Genomic DNA, 14,049 nt, shown 5'->3' with positions numbered 1-14,049 from the left:
GGCATGAGGGTAGGCATGGTAGGTGGAGGTTCTGGGCTGGGCCTCAGACCCAAAGCATACATGCAAAAGGAGGGGCCTAGAAGGCAGTAGCCCCGGAGGTAGCAGGGTGCTTCCACCTGAACATCTTCCCTTGACTATCCATCACCAAACCTCCCAGTTCACACGCGCCCCGCCCTCACTCCTCCTCCCCACCCCCACTCTCTCTTTCTGCGCCTCCCTCTCCCACATTAATCTCCAGGCCCTCTCACTGCTGATTCAAAGCAAAACAGAGTTTGCCTTTCTCCCTCTCGGCGTTTTTTGTTGGCAAAGCAGAAAGGAATCGCAGCATACCATGCCTCAGCCTCCTGCCCAGGGAGCCGCTCCGAAAATGAAGCACCCCTCCACGGCGTGTGCTGCCTTGGGTCGTATGCGTGAGAAAGCACACAGGGATACCCCCTCTTCTCTCAGCCGTATGTTCTCCCTGCTGGCCGTGGATGCTGGGTCTGCATAGGCTGTGAGGAGACAGGCCGGTCCCTGTTCTTCCCTCTCAGGCAGCACATATGTGTGACATATGTCATGTGTTTTCCTCGGGTATTTCAGGGCCCCTCACTGGACCAGCTGGCCCGTTCCCTTGTTCATGGCCCTAGGGCCTACCTATGATCCCACGTAGTAAGCATTATGTGGCTGAGTCAGAAGGGGCTGCGCTCAAGCAGGGGTTGGACAAAACAAGAGCTGCCCAAGAAAGGGCCATGGACTCTGAAGCTGAGAAGACGACAGTTAGGTAGGAAGGTTCGGGAACAGGTGGGCAGGGTGGTGGCAAGAAACACGCCAGGTAAATGGGCCAGAACCAGGCTTGCTCACATTCCTTGCGGGGGGTGTCCATCAGCTGGCCCACTAAGGTAGCTGCCGTGCATTGTTAAGATCAAAGCTAGTACCCTCCACCATGCATGGCCTCTCTGGCTGGCTTCCACAGTGCCAGCCTATGTTACGTACACCTATTTTCCTGTCTAAAGAAGTTCACACAGAGGGCTAGGTAGGGCTTCCATTACCACGCGGCCCTAGCCCAGACAGAGCTTTAGACCCAGGGAATCATGGTCCTAGGAGCGCTCCTGCCATGGCAGCTGGGCCTCAGCCAGGGACCGCTGTCCTGCCCAGGGACAGTGTGCCCCAGGGGCTCGTCTCACACCGGGAGAAGGCAGGGATGCCTGGCTCCTGCTGGGAGGAGTCACCACGGCACAGGAACAACTTTGAGAGACCCCTAAAGAGGTGACTTTTGAGCAGGAGATTTGTGATTTCAGGTGGAGGGGCTCAGTTAGCAAGGACCCGGGAACAAAGGCCTGGGCATGGTGCGGTCAGCAGAGTGTGGCATCAGGCTGTGGCAGCCTAAAGTCACTGTGCAGGTGAGGGGCAGCCCCTTCCCTCGTCTTGACAGACCATCCAAGGTGTGTGTGTGTGTGTGTGTGTGTGTGTGTGCTTGCATGCCTGCTTGGGGTGGGGGAGGGGTGGGGCCCTCGCATTCTGCCCACCCTGTCTTCTCTGATTATCATGTAATGGCCTCCTTGACACACAGTTTTATTAATAAAATTAACAAGAGCTGAGGAGTCTGAGTGACCTTGGCCATTCTGCTGCACTAGAGATTGTCCTAAGAGGACAGGTGAAGAAGGAGGGGACACACCTGGGTCCCTTGGGAACCTCTGCTGCTTCGGAAGGAAGTTGTGCTTGGATCTTCATGACTCACGTGCTTATGGTCTACATTTGCCCTCACTAGACCGTGATGCTGACATCCGCACGGGTGATGTGCATTGGGACACTAGACTGTGTAGCCAGACCCGAGGCATAGAATTGGGTACCCTTACCTGGGGGCCCCACAGAAGAGATTGGAGGATGTAAGGCTGTGGGCTGCTGACTGTGGCTGCCTCTCTTTTCTGGGCCTTTCTCAGATTCATGGGGCTTGGATGAGCTGCAGCCTCGTAGGGCTGCATGAGTGGGCAACCGCTGCCCCCTGGTGGTCTCTGGGAACAAGTTCCCCATCTGTTTTTTGTTCTAGTTCTGGGAATTGAACCCAGGGTTTCATGGGCCTTGGGCAGAGCTCTGCCACTAAGATACGTATGGTCTTTCTGTTCCTATCCTGAGCCTTCCATGGCCTTTGAGGGAGAGCATCTTCATGGTTTTGTCATACACAGGTTAGAGTTGCTTCCCATATGGTGCCCCCTTCCTGTCCCTTTGGAGTTTAGGTCCTGAGCCCACCTTTCTAAGAGACCTTCCCAGGGCCTGTATGGAAGCAGCTGGAACTGGGGAGCTGGGTGGCCAGAATACTTGTTTCCTGGACAAAAGGTAGGACTCTGAAAGTTGGGGCACTCACTATAAGGAAGCTGAAATAAAATGCCTTCGCTGGGACCTTACACAAAGAGAGACCGGCAAGGGAAGGGAGGTCAGCGAGGTGACTGGCAGGGCCGCTATGCAGCAGGCCTGCTCTTCAGGGTAGGAAGACATGTCTGAGGGGACATTCCCAGAGCAACTGGACTTGTGGATAGAGCCAACGCAGCAGCAGAGTAGATGGGGCATGGCAGGGGCCAAGAGGCTTGTGCAGAACAGCACCAGCCCTGCTGCCCTCCGCAGAGGGCAGCCGTGGGAGCACTGGAGTGACTGGGGCATCCCTGGTGCTGGTAAAGAGGCCATGGTCTTAGCACTGGGCTCAGACTCCTCTCATCTGACCAACATTTTTAATAGACATCTCTAGTTCTAAACAAGTGTGGGGGGGGCAGCCTGTTGGTTCCCTAGCGCAGAGGGCAGGGCGCACTAGGTACACCTGGCTAGCTGGAACTGGTTACAGGGTGATGTACACAGCAAGATGGCCTCCACAGCCACCCGGGGCATGCAGGGGTCCAGGGTGTCCAGCTCAGGGACAGGTGACACAGTTCCTGTTCGTGCAGGGGTCAGATTGACTCCCAGTCTTGCTTTGTTTGTTCTTGCGGCTCCAAGCAAGGATGGGCCAGGGGCGGGCACGTGCAGGCATCGGCGTCTCGAAGTCACACTCTCTCTGACTCCACAGCAGTGCTGGTCGTCGGGGTCCCTACAGCCAGGACAGGGACAAATGTGGTCAGCCATTATGGCCTGAACTATCTGTGGCCACCCTGGGAAGAGGGCAGAGCCCTCTAGGAGTGATAGGCATGTTAGGAACATGTTGGGGACATCTGAAGTGGCCATGTAAGGCTGCTTGCCATCCAACCCTGGAATGGCCTTGTTGAAAGGATGTGACTGGTTTGGAAGCTTCTAGTCTGGGGATAAAGCCCCACTGATACGGGCTGTGGGCTTTATTTGGAGCAGGACGATAGCATCATCACCATCACAGGTGAACACTGCCCAGGAAGCCACCTCCACTGAAGACTATCTTCCCACCTTCTCTCTGAGGGCTCTTGGACAACCAAGAGGAAGTTCAGGGCTGGGTAGGGCTAGGGGTTGGGGATCTTCTCCCAGGCCAAGGATTCACCGTGCTACGTGGCTCAGGGCTGGGCAGCAGGGACACGACCTGCAGGCTCACGCTGTCCTCGCCCATGCCCCTCAGCTGTGCCACCACCTCCACGTGTTTCCACCACTTGCAAGGGCGCCCATTCACAGACACGATGTAGTCACCCTCCTTCAGGCCAGCGGACTACGGAGAATGCGGATCAGTGAGGTAATGGCAGACTTTGATGGTCTGAGATCTCAACACCGGGGGCCGGAGAACCTTTACCTCAGCCTGACTCCCGGGAACAACAGCAGCAATCAGGACAGGTGAGTCTCCCCGCAGTGTGAAGCCAAAGCCACCCTCTCCTCGGGTCATGTGCACTGGCCCTACCAGCTGCCACCGATTCTTGGTTGAGAACACAGACAGGGGTCCCTGGAAGGAGACAAGTGACAGAGGCCTGGCTGGGTGGCAGTCAAAGAGCCCTGACCTGTCTGGCAAACCCATCTTAGCTCATATCCCCTAGGACAGAAACAGGTGGGGGGACAAAGGGAAAGGGGACAGGGAGGGAGAGAGGGCTTGCTCACCAGTCGATGGAAGAGGTCAGTCACCTTCATCTGGGACAGGCTTGGCATTTTCACCTCTGGTGCTTGGTGGGTCTTGGCTGACAGGGCAGGATGGAAAAGAGAATTGGAACTGAACCCCAGACTCTTGAACCTCCCAGAACCAGAGTTCCACGGGTGGGGCTTGGCTCAGTTCAGAGGAGTGTGTGACCCTCAGTTGTGAGCAGGACTTTCCTGACTCCTCAAAGCCTAGTGTTCCCACTGACAGCCAGAGCTATACTAGTTCCCCAAATATATGATGTATGGAGAGACTTCTAGGAATCCACCTGGAAGCCCCAACTGGCACCATGCCCCTTCCCCTCTTGCCTTGCAAGAACCAAGAAAACAGGGAAGGGGATGCTAGGGGATGCTGGCCTGATATCCTCCCAGGGCTCCACTCCACAGCCCGGGCTGTCTCCCCACCCACCCAAAGAAGGTTTCACTATACCACCCAGGCTGTCCTTCAACTCTATCCTCCTGACTCAGTCTCCCTAGTGCTGGGCTGGGACCATAGGCATGTGCTACCACACCTGGCTGGCTGACGGTCCCTCAGCAGTAGCTGCAGGGGCTCAGACTGGCTTTTTGACTGACATACTCATCCCAAAGGGCCCTCCCTGGCTGCTCACGCTGGATGTCGGGGGCCTCTATAGCCTCGAAGAAGTCATCCTCACGCTCCAGCTCTGAATACTTGGCCAGCGAGCGCCGCAGTGCCTGAGTTACCACAACCTGTAGCAGGTCTACCTTCCGCAGGACTCGGCACAGAGTGTGAAGCCGCAGCGCCTCCTCCTGGCCCAGGATGGCGCGCTTCAGGTGGGCCTTTGCTGTGCACAGGCATAGCATTGTCACACACACACACACACACACACACACACACACACACACACACACACACAGACACCCCACATACATGCGTGCATGGGTGCCCTACCAACTGGCCCTGTCAGGCTGGGCACACACACACCACACATGGATGCACGGGAGCCCTGCCAATGGGCCCTTCCCAGCTGGTTCCCAGACCCTCGGTCTCATTATGCATCAGGAGAGGGAATGGGCCATAGGGTCAGACAGTGTTGGCCAAATTAGGAAAGTTCTGCCAAGCCAAACAGTAGAGCAAGGGAAGAGTTGTCCCCAGTATGTACCCACCTGCCCAGCACTCTCAGGAGCCCCTCTCTCAGCAGCTTCCACCAACCCAGGGATGCCCCATAGATGAGTGACTATGCGGGCACCCTGCCACATTTGGCCCAGGGCCCTGTCTGTGATGCCTCACCAAGCTTCCTGCGCTCTTCCGGATGTTGCGGCAGTGTGGGACCTTGGGGCTCACAGGTAGCTGAGGGCTGGAAGACGTGCTCCTGCCCTGAGAGCTCTCCCTTGTCGGCTGCTGGGGGTCAGAGAGGCTGTGAGTGTGAGCAGAGAGCCTCTGTGGGCTCACACAGGCATGCAGGGTGACGCACTCACAGGAGCCTTCGCAGAGGGCCATGGCTGTGTGGTAGTGGGCCAGGGCACTGAAGTGCTCAGCCTTGACATGTGCCAGGTTGGTCCAAGAGGCGGGCAGGTAGTCTCGGACAGGTGGCTGGGCCATGACCCGGTGCACAAGCCCATATTCAGCTGCCACCTGCCAACAGGCATGCTGGTCCAAATGGAGCCTCTGCCTTTTCTTTGGGCCCGTGGAACTCAAGGGGCAAGGCCAGTCGACCCCTAGTAGACAGCCTAAGTTCCCTGCCTATGCACCCTGGGCTCCACCTAGTCTGCCCCACATTCTGGCAGCCTCTCCCTAGACTGCTAGCCGAGCCAGACCGGGACATCCAGGGCTTCAGTTCCTGTTCTCAGGACCACATGAACCGGGGCAGCCACTGGCATTAGGGATTGACACAGAGCACTAGATGCAGGTGCCTCCTCCGTGGTTGCCCATTCCTGCCTGACTTGGGTCCAAACCAACGCTGCTCAGGTCCCGCTGAGCTCTTTTCTCTGTTCTCTGAGTGGCCACAGCTTGGCCATCTCATTGGGGTTCCTGGGCAGGGCTCCTTGGCCTTACCTGGGCAGCTTCCTGAGCCAGCTGCAGCTGAACAGGACAGCTGTCGGGCGTGTCAGAGGCCAGCAGCAGGAGGCCCTTGAAGATGCACTCCCGTGCCTGGGCAACCATGAGCTGCTCCAGCATGGAGAGAGACGCGGGGCTCATGTCTGGGCTCGGTGCATGGGAGAAGTTCTCCCTCAGGAGTCTGAAAGCCCCTGAGGATGGAGAGAGTGCTCAAACAGACAGGGACCTCCCATGCCCACCAGGACTACCTTCTGAACTTCCCACTAGAGGACTCATGTGCTAAGTTTTTCACATAGGGAGGCCATGTCCACCAGCCCTATTTCCTGCCCCAGAGCTGGGCACCATACCCCGCCTACTATGGTCTACAGCCCTCACCAGCAGCCCTCTGGAAAGCCTCTGCGGCATGGCTGGTGCCCTCGGTGCAGGAGCAGTCCTGCCGTGCTCCGATCTGCGTGTGGAGTGCCCCAATGTTAAACAGTACACTGCCCTTCTCGAAGGCCAGAGCCCGCTGCTGTGCCGGGACCCCCCGTGAGCGAGTCGTACCTGTAGCATGGTGTCAGGATGGGTACAGTTCCTGTAACAACCTGGCCTCCCATCCCAGGGCCTCCACCTCTATTGCTAGCCCCTACCAGTGAAAGAGCAGCCTTGGGCTCCTGGCAGGGCTGAAGAAACGGGCATCCAGGAAACAGAGCTGGCTATAGTAGGCGGCAAGCAGATCCAGGCCGACCTCGTCCCTGCTGGGAGTCCTTGTGGCCTGGAAGGGAGAATCCAGTCGGGCCCAGTCCCAAGATCCACTACTCATGATGTCATCCTCAAATCTCCCTGGGCATCATCTCCAAGGAATACTTGACACCCCAGAAACTTTGAGGGCAGCCTGGCATAAGAGGCCAAGTAGGGCCCCGAGGAGGGAACAGGCAGTGCCACTGCCCAGACCAACAGAGCATGGCCAGAGTAGAGGCACCAGGTCCTTCCATGAACACTGGGCTGTGCCTATCTCCCAGGTTTCCTCCCAGCATGTGGGGCTCCGCATGAACCTCTACACTAAGATACAACCTATGACTTGGCTTCTGCTTCTGCCTCTGGAGCAACAAGAGGGGAAGCAGCCCACCCACCTGCCGTAGGTCCTCTAGTTCCTGGATCTCTGTCTCATAGGAGGTACCATCCTCTCCAAAGTGCTCAGAGATCAGCTCCTGTTGGAAAACCAGGTATTGCCCTTGGGGCATGCCATGGCTGGCAGCCTGCTCTGGGGAGGGGAGGGGTCAGGGAAGAGCAGGTTGTCTGTGTAGTTGGGGCTGGGGAGAAGGGCTGAGGACCTGGGACTGTAACACTGGTGGATGCTGATGCTTTGGTTCCCAAGTTCTGGGTTCCAAAGACAGACTGGGCCAGGATTCTTGGGGTGCTATTTTACACACATTCTTTCATCTGCCACCTTAGAGACTCAGACACTGAGTCATAAGTTCATGTCATATTCCCATGGGACCCGACAGGCCTGGGAAGAAGAGACATGGAATGTTCTGGGGTCTGAACGCTCTCCAGGTCATTCAGGAGCCAGTCTTTCTCAAAGAACAGGTACCAGATGGGTGACATCCTTGAGCCAGGGGACCCTCTGCAGGGGATCCTGGAACCCATGGTGGTCATACTGGGGCTCCCAGAATGATAAGACCCCTTCATAGCCATTCTGGGGCAGGACCCCGATCAGAACCTTTATCTAACCCTTAGCCCAGGATGAGATCAGAAGAATCAGGCAGCAGGAAGGTAGTGCCAGCTCCTGGTATGGCAGCCCTTCCTCTCCCCATCCTCAGCTTCCTCACTGGTTCATTGGGATGACTAGATTAGGGAGCATCTAACCCCAGCCCGCCTCAGGACCATGTCCTTCAAAGTTCTCAGGCCAGCACTTACCTTCAGGGGTGTGGCCCAGTCCAACTCCTTGGTTTCCTTCAGGCCCAGGGGGATCATGGGAATAGTAACACTTTCACTAAAACCAGAAATAGGAGCTCTAGACCTACTGCCCCTAGCGGCCTGGAGGCCTATCCTGAGGCTCCCAGCCCACCGCTGCACCCTCCACACATGTGGGCGTGCCCCGCCCACCCTCCACACATGTGGGCGTGCCCCGCCTGGCATCTCACACCCCTCTGGCTGCTCCACATCTGCACTGCTGCTCAGCTCTGCCAGCTCCTCTTTCAGCAGCTGCAGGTTGGAGTTGACATAGCTCAGCTCCAAGGCGACTGTCTCTCGGACCCAGGTGTTGCTGGTGGCTCTGGGAGAGGGAAGAAGACCCATGCCTGAGGCAGATCCAGTGACCCAGACCCCCAACAGCTCTCCTGTCCCGTCCAGGCTTCAGAGTCCATCCATAGGGTGCTGCTGGGCTAGCCCCCGCTGCTGGAGTCAGGGTGGCAACAGCTAAGTAGGGCTGGCTCAGAAGTGCCTTCCTCCTCTTTTTTAAAAAAATTTATTTATCTTTTATTTTATGTGTATTGGTATTTTGCCTACATGTATGTCTGTGTGAGGGTGTCAGGTCCCCTGGAACTGGAGTTACAGACAGTTGTGAGCTGCTATGTGTGTGCTGGGTATTGAACCCGGGGCCTCTGGAAGAGCAGTCACTGCTCTTAACTACTGAGCCATCTCTCCACCATCCCCCCTTCCTCTTCCACAGCTCATTCTCCAAAGCCATTGTGATTCCAACACAAGTTCCCTGGACTGTGGGCACAGCCAGCCCTCCTCGTGTCTGTACTGGGCCCCAGCACAGGGAGCAGGAGGTATCCGGTGACAGGGAAGAGGAGGATGTTGGGGGGTCATATCCCGGGGCTCCCTTGCAGAGTACAGAGTGGTTACTGTGTTTAGAGGAAGCTGGGTCAGAAGACCATTTACAAGGTTCCCAGCCTTGGAGTGCTCAGCCACCTACCATACACAGCTTCTGAGCAGCCTCCGAGGCTCATCAGATCCTGTTGGGCCTCCTAAGGAGGCTTTTGGTTCCTGGCCAAGCATATATGGGGAGGCCTAGAGGTGGCAATGGGCCTGGTTTGTCTGTGAGGGTCTAGGCTGAATGGTAAAGTATATAGTGTGGCTACTAGGACCCAAGTGGCAGCCCATGTCAGGGCCATCTGCCCATCTGTCCCCAGTCCAGGGTCCCGCAGTAGCAGGTGCTCACCTGTAAAGGTTCTCGGCACCCGTCCGCATTCGCAGCTCCTTGCTGATCTGCTGGTGGAGCCGAGCCCTGTGGCTCTGCATCTGACCAGGCTGGTTCTGCATCAGGGAGTCATAGCCCTGCAGGGAGGATGACGACGGTGGTGATGCCCACAGAACCCCCATTAGCATAGTCTCTGCCAAGATCAGGGGACCTCAGCCTGTCCCTAGGAAAGAAAGTGGTAACTGTAGGCTGGATCCTCAGCTGGTGTCACAGGGAGGGGCTGGGCAGGCCTGGCTGGGAACATGGGTGAGATGCTTCCCCACAATGCTTCACGGATGCCATAGACTCAGCCTCATCCCCAACATCTAATTGGCTTCCCCCATATAACCCCTTCTCCTAACACTGGGTTATCTGTGGTCCCACAGTTTAAAATATGGTGTGATGGGGTTCTGGACACAGTTCTATGAAGAGATGGCTCATTGGTTAAGTGCCCATACTACTCTTGTAGAGAACCCAAGTTCGGTTCCTAGCGAGCACCCATGTCACATGGCTCACAACTGTCTGGAATTCTACCTCTGGGGGATTCCAACACCTCTGGCCTCTGAGAACACCTGCGTTCATACGCAAATAACCATACACAGACATGCACACACATAATTAAAAATAAAACTTCTTAAAAATTAAAATACGTTGTAATCTCCATCAGGAAGCCCTTTCTGATCGTCCCTGCTGGAACCAACCTCACATGCCCCGAGGACTTACCAGCTCATCTGTGCAGCTGGCACAATATGCCTTGGGGGTCTGGCCACCTTTCCAGAGAGCTACTACCAAAGCCCAGGACAAGTCCCTTTTAGAGGGACCTGGCCTGGGCTCTGCACACAGGGCTTTTTAAGTAGTGTGCATGCCCACAGCACTAAGAACATGGTCACCAGACAGTTATGAGCCTGTGCTGCTCAGGCAGAGGGGACTGGTCTGTGACACAGACAACGAGACATTGGGTTCCAGTGTCTCTTTGCCAGCCCCAGAGGGAAGAAGGCTTCTCCTGTGTAATGTGAGACAGGTGGCTTGAGTTATCTGTGACATCCCCTCTTTCCAGCCACAGGCTCAGCGGCCATGGCCTCGAAGCTTCCTCCCAGAGACTGTCAAGGGGTGGGGATGAATGGTGGTGTACACAGCCTCATGTCATCTAAGCCATGCAAGGTTCTTACCCTGTCTGGGTTAACCCATCAGCCTAAGACTTACCAAAATCTTCTACGAAGATTATGTAGGAGGCAAAGAAATACGCTCACTAGTGGTCATAGGGACCGAAAGGCTCTAGTCCAAATGACACAGTGGGGTGTGTGTGTGTGTGTGTGTGTGTGTGTGTGTGTGTGTGTGTGTGTCTTAACCCTGGCACTGCCAATACTGGTCACTCATTCAAAGTGTGGCTTCCTGTCATGTAAGAGCAGTCTCGGCACCTTGCATGGGTTTAAGCAAGGCTTATACTTTGGCATGGATGGAGTTCCTGGAGGCAGTCACCTAGACTATGGTCCCAACCTTACCACAGAGCCAGCTTTCCAAGAGAGGCTCATATCACTGAAGAGCGCCCAGAGAAGTGGCACCTGGGCTCACTCTGAAAGAAGCTGGCCATTAAGTCATCCTTGAGTGACCACAGATAGATGACTCACGCTCTGGATAGCATAGGGGCAGAGGGGGTACCAGTGCTGGACCCATAATGTACTGCCTCCTTCTCAGGACCCATCCCTATCTGTGCAGGATGAACACTGGGGCCATGATAGTCTCCTCTTTTCCAAGCCACTAAGTAAACGACAAACATCTTTCTGAGATCCTACTACAAAGGCTCTAGATTTCTAGGTTCTGGTGAGCAGCTAGGACTGCAAACCATGCTGGGCAATAGGCCTTAGCTCAGTGATGACCCATGGCCCCATCCCCTCCCCACCCTGATGGGGAGTTGCACCAGCCGGCCCCTCTGGGCTCTCTAGGCCCTGGGCCTGTTCTCGGCCTTCTTAATTTGGTTCATTCAAGAAGGTCAAGCCAACCTGCTAACCTGTGTTAACAGAAGGACAAGGTAAGCAAGCCAGAGACAAATCTATAGGGCTGTATGGATTCTAGAAGCTGATGGCCTACACCCAGTTTTCCATACTGGGTGCCATCTCTCTCCTGGTGCAATCTCCCCACCCTCTGGAAACAAAAGCTACCCATGGTGGCAATTCCTGTCTAACTCTGGGAGAGCTTGCCATCACCTTTGACACCCCCAAAACAATGGCCAAACCAGAACAGGGTCTGACCATGTCCAAAGAGGAAAGGGATGGGAACAGAGAAACAAAACCTCCCACCCAGTGGCCTGAACTAGCCTGTCCCCCAGGATTGGCAGAAGAGAGGGGACAGTTATTCCCATACAGGCCTGGGGATAGAAAGAAGGAATAGGGTAGTCCCAAGCCTTTCCAGGCTCCTCCACTGAGTCTGCTCTTTGGGAGAGTCCCACACTCTTGATAGGGAAGCTGCCTAATGCAACACGTACTCCCTCCAAAGGGCACCCGCAAGGCATGGCAGGCCTGTGAAGAATTCTTTCGTGGAGTATATGGTGCGAGCTGTCTCTCTTTTCCTCCCTCCCTCCCTCCCTTCCTCTTTTTTCCCCCATCCTCCCCCATCTCTCTAGGGCCAGCTAGTCACTGTGGCATGAGGCATGCCAGGCAGGAGGGAGCCCTTGAGAGATCTGTCCAAGACTGGGTGCCCTCTCTCCCCTCCCCCATCCACTAGGAGACCTGAACCACATACACACAAAAGCTGGATAGAATGAGCCAGGAGCAATGTGCAGTCTGACACCAGGAAAGAGGAAGGGCAAAGTGCCATGGCAGACACCTGGGAGTAGTGACAGGAGCCTCTGCTTAGCAGCAGCACCACCCCCTGGGGTGGGGGAAGGTTGAGTAGAAGTATTACAGAAGGTGCACAAACACTAAGAAACTTAAACACTCACTGATCCCTAGGAAACACCCAGACTGGGGCCGCAGAGTGAGATCAGTCTAACACCCCCTAGGCAAAGAATGAACAGGTCTCCATTCTACCCCTATTTACCCCGGGATTCCTAGAAGCCCAGGTACCCTCATCCCCAGACACAGGGGTTTTGGAGCAGGTGTGTGTTCTGGAAAGTGGCAAGAGGACAGACGGTTTCGCCCGCTGCTACAAACTAACATCTAATGTTCATTTACTTCCTCAGGTGTGCATGCAGAAGGCACTGTTAAGGAAAGGAGGCTACTGGGGTGTCAGAGAAAACACCTGCTCGGTAGTGGAGGTGAGGGAGTGGGGGCTGTCATCGATCAGAACTAACTTTTTGGTTCTGAGAACCAAAGGGAATCCTCGCTTCAGGTAGATCACCCAGTCCTTGGCTGCGCCACTGGCATTCCCACTGGGCTGGAACACAGGCTCTGGCCTCTCCTTGGGGGCTCAGTTTCAATAGCTGGCTTTCAGGGAAGCAAGTCCCAGGAAGGAAAGGCCGCAAAGGCCGCGCCACATAGCACGGGACAAGAGGCTGGGGATCCACACCCCATCTCAGCCCCCACCTTAGGGTTGCTGCTGTCCTCCTGCAGCTGGTCGCTGTCCTCGCTGGCGCTCGGGTCATCTGGCCTCTCCTCGAGGATCATCGCCGCCTGCCTAGACGCTGACCCCAAGAGGCCACGAGCAGCAAGTCCCTCGCACTCCTGGGAGGAACAGCCGCGCTGCCCGAACTGTCCGATCCTGGAGGGTGCGACTGACCGGCGAGGCGGGTCAGCAAAACTTGGCTCCGTCCAATCAGAGTTGACTGCTGCTCCGATCGACAGCAACTACAACTAACCAGAGTGAGAAAGAGGCAGGCTCCTGGTAAGGGATCTGGTAACCCCTAGCAACCAGGGCCGCTGGCCGAACACAGTACGCATGCGCCACACTGGCTACTGGGCTTGCAGGAAAGTTAGGGAAAGACTTGCAGAGCTGGGGGCGGCGAGCGGGCGCGGCTGCGGCCCCTGCTGGGACTTCAGTACTTTATCTCGTCACCCCGGCAACGGGACCCTCCAGGACTGCTCCAAAAATGTTTACAATGGGGTTTTTAAACGGTTTGTTAGAGACAAGTGCTTGTGCTGATTCTTGAACAATGCCTGCTTTCTTCCCTGCACCGCGGAGTAGAGCGTCGCTGCGGTCCCCTTGCTTTCAGAACCGCCTCCAGAACCCTGGTTATGCTTTCGCTTCCAGAGCACGCATCCTCATCGACCTGCTTGTTGTTCCAGAACCTGCTTGCCTCCTGGACCTTCTGTTTTGAGAACTGGACTTTTTCCAGAACCCGAGCAAGCACTTCTCAGATTCCATGTGGGCTGGCTCACAGGGAATGAACTGAGAACACATCCTAGAAGTTAGTGGCCTGCCCTTTGTCAAGCCGCTCCAAAGGTCAGCCTCCTCCACCCTGGTACTGCTTGTCCTTACAGAGTCGGCTCAACCTCCAATCCCCCAATTCCCCCAACCCCCAACAGCACACACACCGGACTCTTATCCCTAGCTCTAAATCCTCTCAGCAAAGCTCTTGGGTGTCCCTGAGCGTCTACAGTGGGCACCCCCAGAAATATATCTCTCATAGGCCCCCTACCAACCCCTCCAAACTTCCTAACCTTTTCCAATGGTCTTTTTGAGCCCCTGGCATTCCTTGTCCTGCATCAGCTTCCTCCATCAATGGGGCTCTTGCCATCCTGCCTGAGTGTGACCAGCACCTCAGACTTCACAGTGAGCCATGTGCTGTCTTCTCCAAGCACACCTACCACCGCCTTGTAAAGGCAACCAGGAAACTCAGACTTCTTGGTGGCTTCGCTTCAGAATCCTGCATACACAACCTACATCC

The 14,049-nt window shown here is 55.9% G+C and overlaps 1 protein-coding gene across 1 annotated transcript; it reads right to left on the bottom strand.

The window, feature by feature from the left end:
* Nucleotides 1-2,685: 2,685 nt before the first annotated feature.
* On the bottom strand, nt 2,686-12,908 carry Rhpn1 (rhophilin Rho GTPase binding protein 1). Its single transcript, XM_038342621.1, is given in 16 exon segments — nt 2,686-3,052; nt 3,470-3,631; nt 3,713-3,859; nt 4,012-4,088; nt 4,653-4,847; nt 5,294-5,404; nt 5,482-5,638; nt 6,059-6,252; nt 6,437-6,587; nt 6,589-6,604; nt 6,691-6,815; nt 7,174-7,251; nt 7,961-8,036; nt 8,190-8,318; nt 9,210-9,325; nt 12,749-12,908. Coding segments are annotated over 16 exon segments (1,989 nt in total). The 5' UTR covers nt 12,830-12,908; the 3' UTR covers nt 2,686-2,878.
* Nucleotides 12,909-14,049: the final 1,141 nt, after the last annotated feature.

This window comes from Arvicola amphibius, chromosome 9, assembly GCF_903992535.2.
Source record: "Arvicola amphibius chromosome 9, mArvAmp1.2, whole genome shotgun sequence".
Taxonomy (NCBI): Eukaryota; Metazoa; Chordata; class Mammalia; order Rodentia; family Cricetidae; genus Arvicola; species Arvicola amphibius.
This window is presented reverse-complemented; position numbering and strand designations above follow the sequence as displayed.